Below are 19,533 nucleotides of genomic sequence, written 5' to 3' on the forward strand. Positions count from 1 at the left end.
AAGCCAAACAGCCCAGATGCCTTGCCTGACCAAATATGGTCACAAGCACTAAGTAAGCAGTCTCCCGTGGAAGGTCTGGCCTTGCTAGTGTCTCCCCGCACAGGGGCGCACCCGTGCCGGACCCCAGGCAGAACCCGGTTTCTGCCTGGCGCTCGGGACGCTCCCGGCCTCTCCACCCGCAGGAAGAAGCGGTGCAGGGCCCAAGCAGCGGTGCTTCCAAGGCCTAGGCCCCTGGCCCGCGTGCGTGCCCTCCACCGCCCCCCGCCTTAGTTTCGGTCAACAAAGCCTTGATTAAGCAGGCTGCGGCCACTTTCCCTTTGATCCCGCCCCAAGACAGTGGTAAACTCAAAGGAATGCCGACCCAGGGCTCCGCGGAGAAGTCCGCGCGACAGGAGGAGTGGGTGGGGGGCACCAGACTCCCCTCACCGAGCAGAGTACCCATCACGCCCAGGGCTTTCAAGAGCCAGGGCTGGGGCGGAGGAGGAAGGGGAGGGCCGAGCCGGGACAGGCCGGCTCAGGGCTTGGGGGTTATGCATAATTCAACAGCTCAACTTTCGGGCCCGCCTCTTTCCTGGGAGTGGGAGTTCGTTCCAAACTTTGTTTATGGGACAGTCCGGGAGCCGCGGCGGCCGTGCTGTCTGCTTCTCCTCCGCCTCCTCGCGGATCGGGAGCTCTTGAAGCCAGCTCGGGGAATGTGAGAACCGAAGCTCCTCGGCTGCCAGGCACCGCGTCGAGTTGGAATTTGCCAGCAGTGCCCCGGCTCCACACGAGCTCGGAAAGGACTCGAGCGACCCCGGCCTGACGGCGAATTCCGGCGGGACGGCGGCCGCCGCACGCCCAGACTCGGCTTCGCAGCGCGCCCAGGTAGTGCCCCCCGAAGCGCACCCGCTCTCCTGGCACCACTCGGTGACACCTCGCTTCTCCGGCTCTCCAAGTCCTGATGCCCGGGAGTTGGCGCGGGTGGAGACTTTAGGGGCTCTGTGCTTGGAAAGTTGCGACTTGTACTTTGCCACCGCAGTTCTGCTACGTCCCAGTGCAATTACTCACCACCGCCCCCCCCGCCCTCCACCTCCGCCCCCGCCCCCCCAGCCTTCCCACCCCTTTCCCGGTAACTTTGCTTCGAGAAAGTTGCATAATTTTCGAGGCCAGGAGGGACCCCTCCCCCACCCGGGCTCTTGCTGCTGAGTGTCGGGGATCCCTAGACCGCACCTATCTGTCTCCTCTTTTCTTCTGTTCTCTCCCTGCAACCCCCTCGCCACTTACCCCCTTCGACTTTAAACACAAAGCTGATCCGATCTCCCTTCTCCTTGCAGAAGATGAATCCGTCCTCAGCGCCCCCTCCGCTCCCGCCGCCAGGGCAGCAAGTGATCCATGTCACTCAGGACCTAGACACTGATCTCGAAGCCCTTTTCAACTCCGTCATGAACCCCAAGCCCAGCTCTTGGCGGAAGAAGATCCTGCCGGAGTCGTTCTTCCAGGAGCCTGATTCCGGCTCGCACTCGCGCCAGTCCAGCACCGACTCCTCCGGCTGCCACCCGGGGCCCCGGCTGGCCGGCGGCGCCCAGCACGTCCGCTCTCACTCGTCGCCCGCGTCCCTGCAGCTAGTCACCGGCGCGGGCGCAGCGGGCAGCTCGGCGCAGCAGCACGCGCACCTCCGCCAGCAGTCCTACGACGTGACGGACGAGCCGCCACTGCCCCCCGGCTGGGAGATGACCTTTACAGTCAGCGGCCAGAGGTACTTCCTCAAGTAAGTCTTGCCGGCAGAGTTTGGATGCCCAGGGCGCGAGCTTGTTCACGCGTGTGATCGCGTTTCCTAGCACGTTTCTCTTCCAGTGGAAGGAGAGAGTGGGATGGTGTTGGAAATGTTAAGGGATCTAAAGCAGAGTCGAATGAGGTGCTTCTTGAGTCCTGAGGTCCCAAGCGACTTTGGACGCAGAAACCCTCTGAGGGAGAAAAATAATTGAGGTGGGTGTGTGGGCTTCTCATGAAACGCCTGTGCGACATATGCTGGATCTGGAATATTGATATTTCGATGGAGCCTCCAGGGCACGGACCCCTACCCACTTCCTTGCCACTCTAAGTCAGAGTTTCCAGAGCAGGTTCCTGGGATGTAACATCAGATTAAATGAGGGAAATGTTATGAGACTTGGGAAGGAGGCAACCTTCAGTAAGTACAGATGGCCAGCAGTCTCCCTGGTTTTGGGGAACTACATAGAAATACAACTACTTGTTACGCCTTACTGTTTTCTGCTGGGTGACGTTATGACCACGAAGACAGCGACGTAATTAGGAATTGTGTAGTGAAGTAGTTGTGGGCTGGACAAATCAATTGTTTGGAAATGGGGTCAGTTGTTGTATTATGTCACGCTTGATAACCTGTAATACCATCAAATCAAGAGCCTGCTCTGTCATTCTTTCCTTCACATTGTTCTGGACTGTTGTTGAAATACATTTTATATTAGGTTTGAATTAGACTGTACAGACAGCATTCAGTTGTGATACCTTAAGACAAATAAGTTTCTCCCTTAGGAGAAACTAAGCTGGAACTTGAACTGTAAGCAGTAAGGTCATGGGGGCTCAGGCTATCAGTGGCCTAGATCCAGGCTGCACCCCTGGACCACTTGGGTCAGTATTATGAGCTCTGTCTGGCAGGCCAGCCAGGGAAACTCCTAAAAACCTGCTCTAGAGTTTATTTTAAAGTCTTTGATGGAGAAGGCATCAAAGTAACCTGGAGGACTCTCAGTTTAAAAGTTGTAGTAAGTCCTTATGTGCAGTTTGTAAAATATAATCAAGCCTTTCTTTGGTATTATTATTCGATACTTTGCTTTAAAAAGCCATTGTAAAAAACACAAGTGATGGATGAGTTTTATTATAGCCAGCTCTTTGACTCATACTGGTGACCAATTATTCCTTCCCCATCTCAAAGCTGTTGATATCTCATGCAAGTAGATCTTTATTTTGTTGTTGGGGTTGGTGCAATGCTGAGAAGCACTTTTCCTAAAGCAGACTTGATGGTAATTTTATTTCAGAGTTCTGAGTTCTTGGAGTGATAGTGTGAACTTGGTGCTTTGACTTCTCACTGATTGGTAAAACACAAATGTGTGATAGAATAAATGACATTTTTCTACATGTGACATTTTGCTAAAAGATGAACTTAGTTTGTATAGTACACGAAAGTCTAAAATAGCTGGCAACTGGTATTAAGTTGGTATTAAGTTTGCTTAGGTAAATGCAGGTTTGAATGTTGTGATTTTTATAGAAATAGACTTAGTAAAAAATACAGATAGAAGAAGATCCAAATGATTTGCAGTACTTAGTAATCTGGTCCCGAAATGTTCTTTGAGCTGTACTTATGTGTATATATAAATATAATCAATATAATTGTGACTATTGATGCTATGAAACTAGAGCTGAGCTTGCCTAATATCTGGGGAAAGCAAGAAACAAAAGACCCTCAAACAAAAGCAAACTGAAACAAAAAAAAAATTCCTTTTATACATCTATTCTGAATTAGCTCAGAAATGATTTTGTGAAACAAGGCCAAAATGAAAGTTACTCAGATCCTTCTCTGTACATCTCCCCAACCACAATCACTTCCCCACAAAAAGTCCAGTGCATCTTCATTTCACTTTGGATAGTCAGTGAAGATGAGGACTGGAAAAAAAATGTGTAAGTAGTAAGCTAGCCTGATTTGATTCTATCCCTGGAAATTTTTTGGCCAAGTGGCTAAGGGAATTTAAGAAATTAAGTCATCATGACTATTGTCTTTCATGATAAGCAATCTGCCAAGAATTCTGAGTTTCTTTTGGAACTTTGTTTAAAGTTGGACTAAGGTAAATGTCATATGTCACACTTGTTACACAGTTTCAAAAGTCAGTCTATTTTGATGGATTAAGTATAAGCTTAAAAAATTGGCAACTGAGGGCCCTCCCTGGTGGCGCAGTGGGTTAAAGCACAACACTGAGAATCTAAAGCCGCTTCCGCATGAGTTCGATTCCCGCCTGCCCCGGAGATGACCACATGGCGTGGCAGACCTCTCCTGATCCGCCCGCTGCTCCCCTCAGCAGTGTACTTCGTTGATCTGCCTGTTCTGCACTCCACTCTGTCTCTGGTGAATTCTCTCCGCCCCACATCTTTGGCCTGTATCCCAGTTCTGTATGCACAAATAAAATAAAATCTTTAAGAAAAAAAAAAATTGGCAACTGATCATGAGTTAATTTTCATAAATCTGTCCATTATGTCTGTGAAATGGGACTAGCAGAATTCTATTTTTGATTCTCTCAGAAGTTGAAGGTTTCATAAATTATAGCTCAAATTGTTTTTGAATTCACAAGAGTAAAAAAAAAATGAAGAATTAGCTAGGGTCAATCGATTTCTTTTTTTGGCTAGAAAACTGAGATGAGGGAAGGGTAACATGTAACTTTGGGAAAGTCATGTGATTATTTAATGGTCAACCCTGGATTGGACCTCTAATCTGTTACCATTTACTTAAGAAGCAGTTTTCCATTTCCCCCTCTACTACCTTTATCCCCTATTCCTCAGCTGAACAATAAGTTTTAGGGAAACAAAGCATGGTCATCTAAGAAGCTTTCAAAGGCTTTTTGTCATTTGCACAGGTAAGATTGTTCTTAGGTTAATGATGTAATCACTCTCATACCTCTTAAAGGGCACCTCTCCTGAGTGGTCACACCTTTCCTGTGGTCAGGCATTCCTTTAGGGTAACATATAACAGGGAAGGATCAGATGTGAAAACACATGGTCTCTGAAAAGGACGTGTTCCTACTGTCCTTCAAAGCTCATAAATCAGGCTGGGGTGTGTAGGTGTTGGGCTTTTAGCAGCCAGGAACCTTGGCTTTGATCATACTAAAGTTAAAATTCTAATTAAAAATGGAATAAGTATTTATTATTATTTATTCTTGAATCAGAAAATAGAGAATTTTAAAGAAGAACATGACCCACCCTAAGTAGAATTTTCCATACTTTCATTCTTGTAGAAGAATTTTGATTAAAAGTAGTATAAAAGTATTTTATCCCCACTCTTAAATATGATTCAGTTGATAACCTTTGCTTGCCACTTTCAATTTTTAGTAATAATTTGTGTTTTTTGCCTTTTTTTGAAGTGTGTGCTAGGGAATTTTTTTGACAAAGTGATCTATATACTTGGTAACACATCCAATAGTACAGAAGGATTTTTGAAAAACAAAAGTTTTTTAAAATTTTTTATTATTTTTTATATATGCATACAGAACTGGGGTACAGGCCAGAGGTGAAGGGTCAGTGAGAGGATTTACCAGAGACAGTGAGGAGCAGAGCAAGCCAACTGGGAAGTATACTGCTGAGGGGAGCTGTGGGCCTGTCAGGAGAGGTCTGCCTTATGGGTGGGGATTGAACTCATGCCTAAGTGGCTTTAGCTTTTTAGTTCTGTGCTTTAACCTGCTGCGCCACCAGGGAGGGCTTAGCCGCCAGGGACGGCCTAAAGACTCTTTCTGTCCTAGGTAATATGCTTTTACCACTATTTTTTTAATTTACCAAATTTTAACTTTGATATGAAAGTGAGAATGTAGCTTCTTTTAACTAGTTCTTCCTCTCCCAAATTTGATATATGAATTTTAGTTTGTTATAGGTCATCTTTGTTATTTATTAATCTTTTGCTGGGTCAACATTGGTTGGTATTTGGGAGGTATAGGATCCCCCCTTCAGATATAATAACACATCCACCCCCCAGACACACAGCATTCACCAGCGAGTTGGCTCTTCAGAATGTTTCTTCTCTCCGAACGTTTCTCCTCATGCCTCTTCCACCTCCTCTGAATACTTCACATCTATAGAGAGGTGTCAAGGGTTGGTTTTTTTAAGTTTGTCTTTTTCTAACCCTTTGTTTGCTTTCTCTATGTTACACATACAGGCGACACTGTCTGCTAGTTTTTGCCAATTATGGACAGTGTTTCTTAATCCATTGTGTAAGGCAGGGAGGTTTGAGTAGTTATTCTACAATTCACTTTTTGTCAGCGACACCCACTAAACCTTTCCATTCCTCTAAACTGAACAAACTATACCAATTATATTTTGTGTCCAAATTAACCTTGTTATTGATAAATTATTACTAAGTTTGAAAACCTGTGCCACTATTTATGCTATTATAATTCGATCCATAGACTTCATTACCTGTGCATTAGAATTTGGATTTTAGAGTGCACATTGATATCAGGACTCCTGACCAAACAAAGGAAGATGTATCCAGTACCTAAGGAATTATTTCTTTTCACTCTTCAACAGTCATTTAAATTTGTACTACCATTTAGTTTCTTCACATTTGGAGAGCAATTTTCTTGTATATCTTTTCAAGTATTTCTTATTGCCTTATGTTCATGTGGACCTTTCTTGACTTGTGATGGGCTTATGTCCCCAACAAACTCATCAAAATGAAAATATTAGTAATCAAAAAGTTATATTACTCAAAGTTATAGTTTAGTCTTAGGCTACCTTAAAGGTATTTGGAACTCTTACATCATACAATAAAATGCTTATTTTATAAACTGTGTTGAATATCTCAGATACAGATGAGCATTTTGTGGAATTGATGGGATGTGAAAACACAGTATTAAAAAATTCTGGCAACATAGTATGGTGTAGAGAATAAGTTGCCTAACCTTCTGATTATTGGAATGAAAGCTGAGGCTTCCTGCCTCCGCCCAGAATTAGGAAAACTGTACTTTGTCTTGGAAAAGTTCAAAATTCAAAGTACAATTTCTATTGAGTACATGCTGTTTTTCCATTGTCATAAAGTAAAAAAAGTTCTAAGTCAGACTAGTGTAAGTGAACACATACCTTTCTTACGAACTCAAGATTTTCTCAGCTAACAGTGTTTGAGCAACTCTCCTTTCCCTAAGCTTTTGTGCTCAGATTCTTTCATCTCTCTGTGCCATACTAGATTGATTGATTTCAAGGTTTATCACAAGGTTGCGGTAAACTTTATACTACTTCATATGGCTGAAAGTTCTGTTTCCTTTCTCCAGGTCTCTCTCTCTTTTGGTCATTGCCCGGGGAGTATATGCTTGAGTAAGAAATGTTTGTGGGTAGTATATTTTTTCAAGTCCTTTTCAATTTAAAAATAATTAATTTTGAAACTTGCCTTAAACTTATTGTATCAAAAAAGAACTCTTAGGCTGACTTTGTTTGTTTGTGTGTTTACCATTGGATGACATATATAATAAAGTTGTTTTATGAGGAGTTGTTTTGTTTTCCAAAAAATATTGTCTGGTGCCTTAGATCCCTTGCCTGTAAAATGGGGATAGTAGTACCTATTTCATGTCAATTTGAAGGATTAGAGACCTTATTTGGAGCGTCTGGCACTTAGTGGCCTTTCAGTACAAGTTCAGTCTTGTCTCCCTGTCTCTCTCCTCACACATGGCTATGTCCTCTTGGCCTAAGTCAGTTGCTGTAACCTCAGTGGTAAGGTAAATTAATTTTGACTCTGTGATAGCTGTGACTCTGAATGACAACCTGTATCTAGTTCTGAAAACTAGTTTTTAAATTTAAAATAAAAACTTGACCCTCCCTTGTGGCACAACAGATTAGGACACAGCACTGCAAGCTAGCCATAGCCACTTCAGTGTGAGTTCGATCCCCAGCCCTAGAGGGGCTGGCCCAGCAGACTCTCCTGATCGACCCGCTCTCCCCTCAGCAGTGTACTTCATCGATCACCTTGTTCTGCTCCTCACTCTGTCTCTGGTGAATCAACTCCCTGCCCCTGCCCCTGTATCTCTGGCCTATACCCCAGTTCTGTATGCATAAATAAATCAATCTTAAAAAATAATAACTCAACATTTGTCTTCTTGCTTAAAAAAAAAAAAAATCAAATAGTATGCCCATGATGGCACCAGTTGGTTACACTTACTTGCTGGGGACAGTGATACTGAACCCTTCTGAGTTGGATCAACCTTTTATTGTTTTGGAATCTGGCTTAGAGCTACTAGTTAGGTTGGTTTTGTTGTTGATGGGACCGAAGGTGGAGGAAGGATGGTTTTGAAAAGTAGGAAGAGATGAGGAGGGAAGTTAATTGACATTTACTGATGACCTGCTCTATAGTAGAAAGATAAGCAGGCAGTGCTTTCCTGAGAGGCATCCCTGAATTATTCATGGAACTTGTTCCCGACATATGTGTATGGAAACTCTTTTCATGACTCCACGTGCTATCACATCTACATTATTTTTTAAAATGCTTACAGTGAACCTGTGAATAGGGTAATTTTTATCTCATTTTCTTGTTATGTTACTAATTTTACAGTTAAGGAAACTGAGATTCAATTGAAATTGAATAAATGGCCCAGGGTCACATAAAAGATGAATAGCAGAGGTGGAATTGAATTCTGTAATTTTAAAACCTGTTGCTCCCCTTGTGCCATGCTGCCTCTTGCCAATCATGTACCTGTAATTAAGCCCCATAATTAGGTGTCCTTGGTGACCAGATATAAAAAAAGCAAACAATTCAATGATTCTCTGGACTAGTGGATAGAACATTTGTTTTTGAATGTTGGGCTCAACACATTTAGAGTTGTAAGTGTTGGATCAGGAATGGATATTATAAATCAGGAATGGATATTATACCTAGTAGCCTATGTCTCTATATATTATTATATATTAAGATTTATATATAATTATATAGTATTTATATAAGATCTTTTTATTATGTAAGACTTATATAATACTATATATTAAGATTTCTATCAGTAATAAATCCATATCAATTGACAGGAAGCACAGATGCTGCTTGTTGGTGGTGGGGTGGGTGAATGACCTGATAACAGGATTGGGTGGGTACCTTGCTGAGGAGTTATTGAGAGGGTTAATTAGATATATTAGCAAAGTAGATTTGAGGAGAAAAAGAGACAGATTGCTTCTCCTTGCTTTTAAAATTGATTATACCTAAGTTGTTTTTGAGGGAGGTCTGAGGCAGTTTTAGTTTTAGTTTTTGTTTGTTGACTAATTGAGTTAAGACTTGTAGGAATTACATTCAGCCTGGATTATCCTCTCCTGCCCCTTACTCCCTCAATCAAATGTCTAAGGGTAGGAGAGTGTGCTTAAAGTAAACAATTTAATGATTCTTAAAACAGTTTAAGGGTAATTTGGGAAACTGATAACAAGTTGTAAGGAGATGGTCCTTCCTATGGTTTGGTGGGAGGGGGCCACGGGGTGGGGGCAATGAATGCCTTAGTGTGTTGAAATATTGAAAGAATGGTGTGTATTCCAGAGCTATTCTCTTGAATCCTTAGTCCATTCAGATAGTTTCCGGAGCAAAGCAACGGTCCTAACTACTGGAGAAGTGGGATATAGCATAAGAAAAGCCATCATTTACAATGCACTGTGATGGCATCCCAATCCTGACTATATTTTAAATATGTTTGTATCTGATAGAAAAATACATACCAAAATGTATGCAATGGTCATCTCTAGGATGATTTCTATTGTTTACTTTCTTCTTTTCCATATATTCAAAATACCCTGCAACAAATATATTTTGCTTTTTAAATCAGGGAGAAGGAGTTATACAAGTAAGAGAAAGAGCAAAGAAGCAAGCAAAGCCAGAGTGGTAAATTTGGGTAGCTTGGTGAGGCCAGAGCTCAGTAACTGAAGCCTGAAACTTAGTTACCAAAATGATGTTTTTTGAGAGCTACTGATGTTTTTCTTGTTTTGGGTTATTTTCTTTAGAACTGAACTGACACAGTAATTGCTAAAATCTTAACCAAGAACTCATTAAATAAGTTGCCTCAGGATAAATAGATTTATGGCAAGTATTAAGTTTTATGGATTTTTATCAGCTTACTCTTTGTCTGCATTTCTTTTATTTAGTGTTTCATCTAGATAGCAGATGTTACGAAGGAAAAAGTGATGTCCACTTGTTGGACCCTATTAGATAAAGTGGAATAAATGAATGTATACAAACTGCTTCATACTGTGCCTGGCACAGGTACCACTCTTGGACGTGTGTTTATTGTTATTGCTGGTGGAGATGGGGCTGTTTTCTCCCGGCAACTTTCCTTTATGCCGTCTAAAAGATCTTTACTTGTGTCGGTATTAAAAATCATGGACTCTCGTGTGCCAGCCCTGTGCAGTGTGCTGTTGGAGGGAGAAGTGAGGTAGTTTTTGTTATTCAAGAGTCAGTGTCTAGCTGAAAGAACACAGACAAAACCAGACTAAATAGCCGTGTTCAACCTGTGTGGTGGCAGAACTTAGAGCATTTGCTCTCCCAGTGTTGGTGACACTCGTGAGATGGCATAATAAGGCAGTCATTTGTGTTACGGTTACTGGCCTGAAACTTGCAATCCTTTGGTTTCTCCCATTGGCTTTGCGCCTTCTGAACTTGGCACAAGCTGTTACCTGTGCCTAGAACATTGTTTCCCTGCTTTTTGCCTGGCTAATGCCTAGGCTGCCTCCAGCCATCAGCTTAAATGACACCCCTGCAGGAGGTTTTCTCTGATTCACAGCCCTGTGCCTGTTTAGATACTCCTGTTACATTCGACCTTGGTGCTATCTACTGCTGCCTGTTACTGTTTAATTATTACTCTTTTTCATTGTATTGTAACCTCCATGAGGGCAAGAGTAATGTTTGTTTTGCTTGTTTTTGTATAACTTGAGCACAGTGGTTGAAAAAAGAAAGTGACTGCTGGTAGAAATCCATAAAACTTAATACTTGCCATAAATCTATTTATCCTGAGGCAACTTATTAGATGAGTTTTTGGTTAAGGTTTTAACAATTACTGTGTCAGTTCATTTCTAAATTGCTGAGGTTCTCTAATGTTTTCCTTTAGCCATTTGCTTTGCAAGCTGTCACAATGGAACCCACATAGGAATCTGCCATGCCTAATAGTTCCATGTCAGTACCTGTGAACAAAGTGTTTAGAATCTAGAATCGTAGCTTCATGTGCTAAACACAATGCAGACGAGTATGGGTGTTCAAAGAAATCTTTGCAGTTGATTAGACGTAAATGGAATCTTAAAATGGAGTCGTATATGTGGTGAGCGAAGAGAGCTTTCAGGAAAGAGAAATACAGAGGCAGAAAATGCTCAGGAGGGTTTTTAGATCTAGAGGAACCTCGTTGGACTTGGCTAAAGACAAATGTTGATTATTATGTTCCATGGAGACTTTAGAATCTCAGCAGGGATAAGGACATGACCTAGTGCAGTATCAGCTTTCTGGTCCCTTGATTTTGAGATGCAATAATCCCAGCTTGATCTGAATGTAGTGTAGGGCCACCACCATTGTCTCACTTTGAGAGCTTTCTGTTGTCCAAAGAACTATACATTTTATGCTGTTTAAAAGTGTGAAATGGTAGAGGCTTTCCTAACATTCATTCATTCTCAGTGAATCCATAGCTCTACCTATCTGTCATATATTCAGTTTATCTGCAGTTCTTAGTAGTGTGCAGTCTTTGTTTTCCAGATTAGTGCAGTACAAGGCTACTCTGGTCTCAGACCCACCCCACAGAATGCTATTTCTTCTTGTAAATGAATAAGCCAGGTCTGGTTATTCCCAGAATATTTTCATTCTGATTTTTGTTAGTTTTTCAGTTCCTCTGAGGTTGACACAGACAAAACAGAGATTCTAGAGCCATATTAATCCAACAAAACCCCTATCCCTGTATATACCTTATATGCCTGGAGCTAACCCCCCTCTTTAAGGATCCTTTGTAGATTCTGATCTAATACACTTTGAGAGGCTTTCAAACAAGTGACAATGCTGAATCACTTGGTAACATTATCAAATGACTTTTTATTAACACATTTTTGAATAGGTAATACATAGAATGTAAATCACACAAAAAAAATTCAAATAGTAGCAAAGCATATGCTATAAGAAGTCTTTCTTTTGTCTCTGGTTCCCTCCCAGAGAACACCAGTTTCTCGGCTTTCCAGAGAAGCTCTATGTGAGTAGAAGCAAATGTAACTGATCTCTTATGGATAGACATTTCGGTTGTTCTTGAATTCTTTGAAATTTTGAAAATAATATATGCTCAGATGCTATTAGAGGGAGGAAAATGGAAAATAAATTACTCTTACCCTGCATTAGAGAGCCTGTGTTAGTATTTTATTTGGAGATAATTGTGTGCATAAAGAGTAGTTCTCTGGCTCCTATTTATTATTTATTTAATTATCTAATTTACCACCAAATGTCCTACCTATTAGTCACTATACCCCACTTATACCGAATGACACGTGGTCTGGCGAATGCACGGTTCCATTAGATGCATGCCCAGCCAACTGGAATGAATGGCTTACCATTGTGAAGTGGCTGTAACATATCTCAGTGCTACTCAGAATAGTGGTCCCTGGACTCCTACAGTGAGCAGCTGTAACTGACCCAGCATGAGCCAGATTCAGAAGTTGAAAGTGTTTAGAAATGTTGTCAAAATGGTATAATGACGTCTAAGCACATGGCCAGACAATTGTTTTGTGGAATAAAGTAGTTAGAGTATGTCAGCCTCACATGTAGCCTAAGCTATGTACTAACTATCCACAGTGGGACCATGTACTGGTCTTGACAGATTGAAAACAAAAAAAACATTGGTCCTTCGCACTGATTTGCCTTTCTTGATTCTATCATTTTATTTTTCCACCCATCCTTATAACTATCTTATTTATCAATTGATTAGTTAATGGCATACCACGCATTTATAACAAGAATAATCATTCTAGGATCTTAAATAGTCTCAAGCAATACTATATTTTATGTCTTTATGGCCCTCTACACTAACTCACTGTGTTTTGACATGTTTTAATTATGAACATCATAGTTAAATCCCAATTCTCTTTTTCATTACTAAGGTACTTGTAAACATTGGAATCAAATACGGTGATTAAATTAAAAAATCTATTGTTTATTAAAAACATTTATTTCCATATTTATTTGGCAGGGGAGATGCAATGATCATGAAGGTGATTTTCATAGGGCAAGGCTATCTATTGCATTCCAGATGGGCGACCTCTGTGATTTCCCCAAATGTAGGAAATATGACTGATGACTGCATAGGACTATGTTTGTCCTTTCTCCAAATATATATATATATATATTTTGGTGACTTTTCTGCAAATATTAATACTATTTCTTAAAGACTTTATTTATTTATGCATACAAGAACTAGGGTGTAGGCCAGAGTTGTGTGTGTGGGGGAAGGGTGTGTGTGTGTGTGTGTGTGTATGTGTGTGAGGGTTCACCAGAAACAGGAGCGCTCTGCTGTGCCATGTGGGTCAGCTCCTTGGCTGGGGATTGAACTTATTCCACAGTAACTGGCTATAGCTTGGTAGCACTGAGACTACCTGTACTACCAGGGAGGCCTTAATACTTTTCTTATTCCCAATTTGACCTTGAAAAACATTTCTTGGCTTTGGTGTTTAAAGGTTGAGAAAACAACACATCAAAAAATGCAATAGGCAAGGAAATGCAACTACAATTAACAGATATAACTTATACTGAATAGATTATATTTTGAAAGTTTTTTATGTGTTTTTTAATAGTAATATAACAGTTTATTTTTACATCATTTTGTACACTTTTTTATTTTTATCTCAATTGTAATCCCCGTGGGCTTCCCATCACCGAATCACCCGTGTGCCATTACCATAGTCCCGTGCACTTCCCTCCCTTTTTTTTTTTTAATACGCTATCAAAAAATTAAAGAGATCTGAAAGGACACAGAATGAAAAGAAAAGTGCTGCACCTGCTACTTTAACTGAGTTGTAACCATTTTTTCACACATGCTTGTTTATCTTCCGGGCATTTATTATGGACATACATGATTTGGTTTGTAATGACATTCATTGGCTCTTAATGGAATATAGGGTGACCATAGTTTTGATGGGCTCTGTTTCTGGGTGCCCTAACACAACCTCAGGACTAGGTAGTATGCATAGAGGTTAAATTGTGAAGAATTCAGTATGATACTGGATGGGATGGAGTGGCCTGGGATTTTGGTTCAAAGATTGGGAGTTGGCTTGTGGTCTCAGGAACTGATCTCTTACAAAGACTGTCTGATGTAGGTTGTGCAGGGATGAAACCGGGATAGAAATGTCAACAGCTTGACTATTCTGCCATTCTGGAATAAAGGAATAAATCTTATGTAATTTCTGGGAAGTTGCTTGAGGTGATGCTGGAAAAGAAAAAGAAGTAAAATCTTTTGAGGGATATTCAGGAAGTGTATTTGACAACATGTTGCTGGGTTGTAGTGAGAACAGCGATGAAAAAGATTTGTGGGTTGCTGTCTAATAATGGCTTTCCTAGTGTTGCCTTTAATTGTTTCTTTACTTTTAAAAAAATATATATTTTTTATTGGAGTACCATTGATTTATAATGCTATATAAGTCTCAGGTATTACTTGACACCTTCACAATAGTGTCTCTGTAAAAAAAAAAAAAGCAGTACTGAAAGATTTAAAAGACTTTGAGAAGTTTTTTTTTTTTTTAATATTTATTTATGCATACAGAACGGGGTACAGGCCAGAGGTGCAGGGGCGGAGAGAGGGTCTCCAAAGACAGAGTGGGGAGCAAAACAGGCCAATTGACAAGTACACTGCTGAGGGGAGCAGTGGGCGGGCCAGGAGAGGTTTGCGGTGCTATGTGCATCACCTCTGGGGCAGGGATCGAACTCATGCTGAAGTGGTTTTAGTTTCTTAGTGCTGTGCTTCAACCCGCTGTGCCACCAGCGAGGGCCGAGTTTGAGAAGTTTTTAACATGTTGAGTTTGAAATAACTTTAAGATATCTAAAGGATATATATGTTTTAACTGTATTCATACGATTATTTTAATCGAGGGGTGGATGAGATCTCTTTGAAAGAGTCACACATAGAATGACAGTACCAAGTAGAACCTATAAAGGAGGTGGAGAAGAAATAACTTGTGATACAGGGGAAATCCAGAAAATAATATATGAAATTCAGGGAAGGAAGTGTTTTTAAGAAGGAGGAATAATTCTGTAACTTGTTTCTCAAAGGTGCAGAAAGATTCAAGAGAACTTAAAATTATCTAATAGACAGTTTTCTACTGAAGCCACTTTCCCCAAAGCTGGCAAGGGCAAGGGCTTGGGTACTAAATTGCATACTAAATTGGGTAATTCAGATAACCTCCTTTTTGAAGAGGGGAAAGTGAACATTTCACTTACCTAAATTATATCCCACATATTCCCATAAACTTTGCTAAGGAGCTTGGTTCCCTCTACACAGATCTATTGCCACATAGGACCACACATTGGCTTATTTAAACACAGTTAAAACTGATATCAGCGTCTTATAACTAACTGGGATAAGTTGTAAGAGTTAGGTAAAAATATTACTCTAATTGATGTGATAATCACTGGCCCTGAGGAAAATTACAGTCTCTTATCCCATTTGTGGTAAAACCTTTGCAGAGCTTGGATGGACAGGTCTATTATTGCTGAGACAAGTCATGCTAATTGCAGTCATAAAAATCACAGATTATGTTTGGAGAGTATCAATTAAAAATTTATGGCTCATAATATTATGTAACTGGAGTTTCCGATAAACCTTTATCTATTTTATCTTTGTTTCTTTATTTGTAGGAACTGATTTTGATATCTGGTGAAGGGGATTTGGAAGGTAATACAGGTTGATGCCCCAGGCCAGTTTATCTTTTTATAGTATAAGGTTTTCTCAATAAACATATTTGATTATATCAGACTGGTTTGAGTTTGGATAAATTTTGGAGTTAAGGCTGGTGTTGCAGTTAAAATGCATTTCTGCTGCATTAGGGGTCTTGTTATAGGTTTGAATTTGTATAAGCATATGAATTTAAAAGGGATTAAAAATAATAAAAGAAGCAGTATACTTCATGTCGCTTATAAAATTACCTATGCTTTCTGAAAACACGTTGTCTGATTGTCCCTACCTCAGTGGTTCTTCATCTTACATTTTATATGATACAAGCTTCTGCATTTAGTACTTGTGGCAAAGACGCATTATTTTTGCATAATTATATCATCCAGTGTAATACTTGGCTACTTATATTTTAACATAAAATCCAACCATAAATATATATTGTGGAAAAATTTGATGTAAGGAAAGACAAGAGTCGGGAAAAGATCAGTTACTTGTGGGCCCTCCCTGGTGGCGCAGCGGGCTAAAGCACAGCATTGAGAATCTAAAGCTGCTTCCGCATGAGTTCGATCCCCGCCTTCCCCGGAGGTGACCACATGGCGTGGCAGACCTCTCCTGACCCGCCCGCCGCTCCCCTCAGCAGTGTACTTCGTCGATCTGCCTGTTCTGTTCCCCACTCTGTCTCTGGTGAGGCCTCTCGCTGCTCCTGAACCTCTGGCCTATACCCCAGTTCTGTATGCACAAATAAATAAATCTTAAAAAAAAAAAAAAAAAAAAAACCTTCTTGTATAAAAAAAAAAAAAAGATCAGTTACTTGTAGGTTAAGTGGAATCTAAATGTAGTTAAAGATCTAATCACATTTTTTAGTAATCTTTTCAATGGCTTGAAAAAAGTTAAATTGATCACATTTCTGTAAGTATGGCTAGGACTTTGCTTTGGGCTTTGGGAAGCTGAGTTCTTAAGCAAAGGCCCAAGGGCTGTAACCCTTAGGATGCACAATGAGCCCATTGTTCTTTGTATTTGAATGTTGCTTACATTTTAATAACCATTGAGTAGTTGGTGATTATTAACAGATATTTAACAGTAGGAACAGAGGAGAGTGTAGGGTCATTGTGGCAATTGGGAGTGCCAACATTAAAGAAAAGATTTTAAAAGTTAGGTTCAGAATTGTTGAGTTTTGCTTGAAACTTTGGCAGGCAAGTAGAGACAAGGATAGACCAGTACAATGTTTTTTAATTATTAGCCATAGTGAAGTGAGTCAGGTTTTGCCACAGTGCTTTTCATGTAACCGAAATTGGTCAGCCCCAGTTAACTGGTTGAAAACTATTAAAGAACTCAGATTTCCCAATTACATATTCATCAGAATGTCCAACTTAGCTCCTGACTGGGAATACAAAAGCTCAGAGCCTCTCATTAAAGTGCATTGTCTATAAGCATCTTCAAGCAATATATCAGTGAAAGGAAGGTGTGAAGAGTTCTTGGGAAGTCTTTCTGATGAGCAGTAAACATATTGATGACTGGTACATGTGTTTTTGGAGTCTAGTTTTACATGTTGGTGAGAAAAACATGAAGGTGTAAACTCCATGCTATGGAGTTATTTCAGCCGAGGTGAAAGATTATACTGACTATTCAAATGGGTCTTAAAACAAAGTCTGTTTTATATATAGAAACATAGAAACATCTGCCATGAATAAAACAAAAATGTTATATTGTAGAACAAGATAAGGTGATACTGCATGACAACTAATATCTAATACCATTAAAATATCAAATTTGTGTTCTAAAATGTCAATGTGAGCTTTGAACTGAATGTTTTAAAAATATGATTTTTCTTTGATTTGTCCAGTGACTTGATGTGTAAAATGATGATGACTCTGCATCTATCCAAATCTAGACTACTCCAATAAATAGCCCATCTGTACAGTATATGTAAGTTAAATAACTTCAAATGAAATCGAGTTTTAGTGGTACTTTGGAAGTTGATTTTTATCATAGTTTTTTTAATTGGCAATAGGAAAGTATTTTCATCTGTCAGTTTCTAAGACTAGGATTGAAGCACACATCTGATTTGACCTATATTGGTTCTAACCTTTATCCATCGACAAAATCACTGGTCTGTGAAAATCAACAAGGGAACATAGGTGAAGGAAAATGCTGTAGAAACCTTTAGTAAATCCTTTTTTTAAAATTTATTTTTAATTTTTTAAAAAAATATTTATTTATTTATGCATACAGAACTGGGGTACAGGCCAGAGATGTGGTGGTGTAAGAGGATTCACCAGAGGCAGAGTGGGGAGCAGAACAGGCAGATCGACGAAGTACACTGCTGAGGGGAGCAGCGGGCGGGTCAGGAGGGGTCTGCCACACCATGTGGTCACCTCCGGGGCGAGGATCGAACTCATGCTGAAGTGGTTTTAGCTTCTTAGTGCTGCACTTTAAGCCGTTACACAACCAGGGAGGTCCACATTTAATAAATCCTTTAAGATGCATGTGTATGGATCTGATAAGTAGTATGAATAGATCTTGAACACAAGGAAAAATTGCATGAAATTAAAGAAAAACAAGGCCAGAAATGTTGCTTGAGTTGTTTACAGGAAGGCAAAGGTAACTTACTCAGAGTAACAAAGAATGATTTATTTTAAAACCATTGTAAGGGTGATCTTTTGGGATCATCACTAGAACTTTTGGGAATAGGATGACTTGAAAGTAGAGAGAATGTAGCCAGGTGCTTATAAGAGACTGTGGTCTGGCTTCTCAAGGTCCTTGAGTGTAAAGAAGTTCTGCTTCCTTCAGATTTCCTTGCTACGGAAATGCCCACCCATCAGCTGAGTTAGTGCTTCAAGAGTTTGCTCCCTAGTCAGATGGTAGAGTGGCGTGCTTTGATTTGCTTCCTGATCCAAGACTGCTTTGGGTGAATTAAAAAATCTGTTTGGCTCATCACCCGCCTGGGTTTTACCCATAATTCCTGTACTTTGATTATGGGGGTTATTATAGGACAAGAGCTTCTTTGTAAAAGAGCATGTTTAATACTCTTGGGTCTAGCGTGACTAGCGAATATAAATTGTATGGAAGCAATTAAACCCAAAGGAAATGTCATGTGGGCTGAATTTAAATGTACAGACTTGTGGCACTATTTTTTTTTTTTTTAATTTATACAGAGAAGGGTGGAGAGAAAAAAACTAGGAAGAAAAGAAATAAGGCCAAGGGAGGGAGGGAAGCACACATCAAGATAAGAAAAAAGGAGCCAATTGTAATATTTGTTCAAAAACAAAGTCCAGAGTGAGTATTATGCGAATGCATTGGCTTTTGTATGAACCCTTTATAAATACAAATGCCAGGTAATTTTACCATGTATTGTGGCTTGTGTCCCCTTTCCAGGTTTTCAGTTTTATCTCAAGGCACTCGAATATATACCGCTAAGGGTATTTTTTTTTTTTTAATGTGTTCATAAGCAGACCTGAATATAGCCCATAGTGGTCACTAAGATGTTCCTCCAGTTTCTATTTATACTCATGGCCACTGCTTATTTCAGAGCTGAGACTTGTATTTGAAGTTATGATTAAAAGAAGGGTGACATTGGCCCTCCCTGGTGGCGCAGTAGGTTAAAGCACTGCACTAAGAAGCTGAAACCACTTCCACATGAGTTCGATTCCCATCTGCCCCGGAGGTGACCACATGGTGTGGCAGACCTCTCCTGACCGGCCCGCTGCTCCCCTCAGCAGTGTACTTCGTTGATCTGCCTGTTCTGCTCCCCACTCTGTCTCTGGTGAAGTCTTTCACCGCCCCTGAGCCTCTGGCCTGTACCCCAATTCTGTATGCACAAATAAATCTTTAAAAAAAAAGAAGGGTGACATTCCCCTCACTGGCCTGGAATGCCCCCCATCTCTGTTTAGATTCAGCCAGCCTCAATCTCCTCACTAATACCTTGTTG

The 19,533-nt window shown here is 40.5% G+C and overlaps 1 protein-coding gene across 1 annotated transcript in view; it reads left to right on the top strand.

The window, feature by feature from the left end:
* The first annotated feature begins 631 nt into the window (after positions 1 to 631).
* The window catches only part of WWTR1 (WW domain containing transcription regulator 1), a 136,020-nt gene continuing 117,118 nt past the window's right edge, over positions 632 to 19,533 (top strand). Inside the window, exons 1-2 of the mRNA XM_004682116.2 lie at positions 632 to 864; positions 1,314 to 1,747. Of these exons, the coding sequence (XP_004682173.1) occupies positions 1,317 to 1,747 (431 nt within the window). The 5' untranslated portion in view covers positions 632 to 864; positions 1,314 to 1,316. The remainder of the gene's footprint in view (positions 865 to 1,313; positions 1,748 to 19,533) is intronic.

This window comes from Condylura cristata, unplaced genomic scaffold (genome assembly GCF_000260355.1).
Source record: "Condylura cristata isolate star-nosed mole 26May11 unplaced genomic scaffold, ConCri1.0 scaffold00014, whole genome shotgun sequence".
NCBI classification, from domain to species: Eukaryota; Metazoa; Chordata; class Mammalia; order Eulipotyphla; family Talpidae; genus Condylura; species Condylura cristata.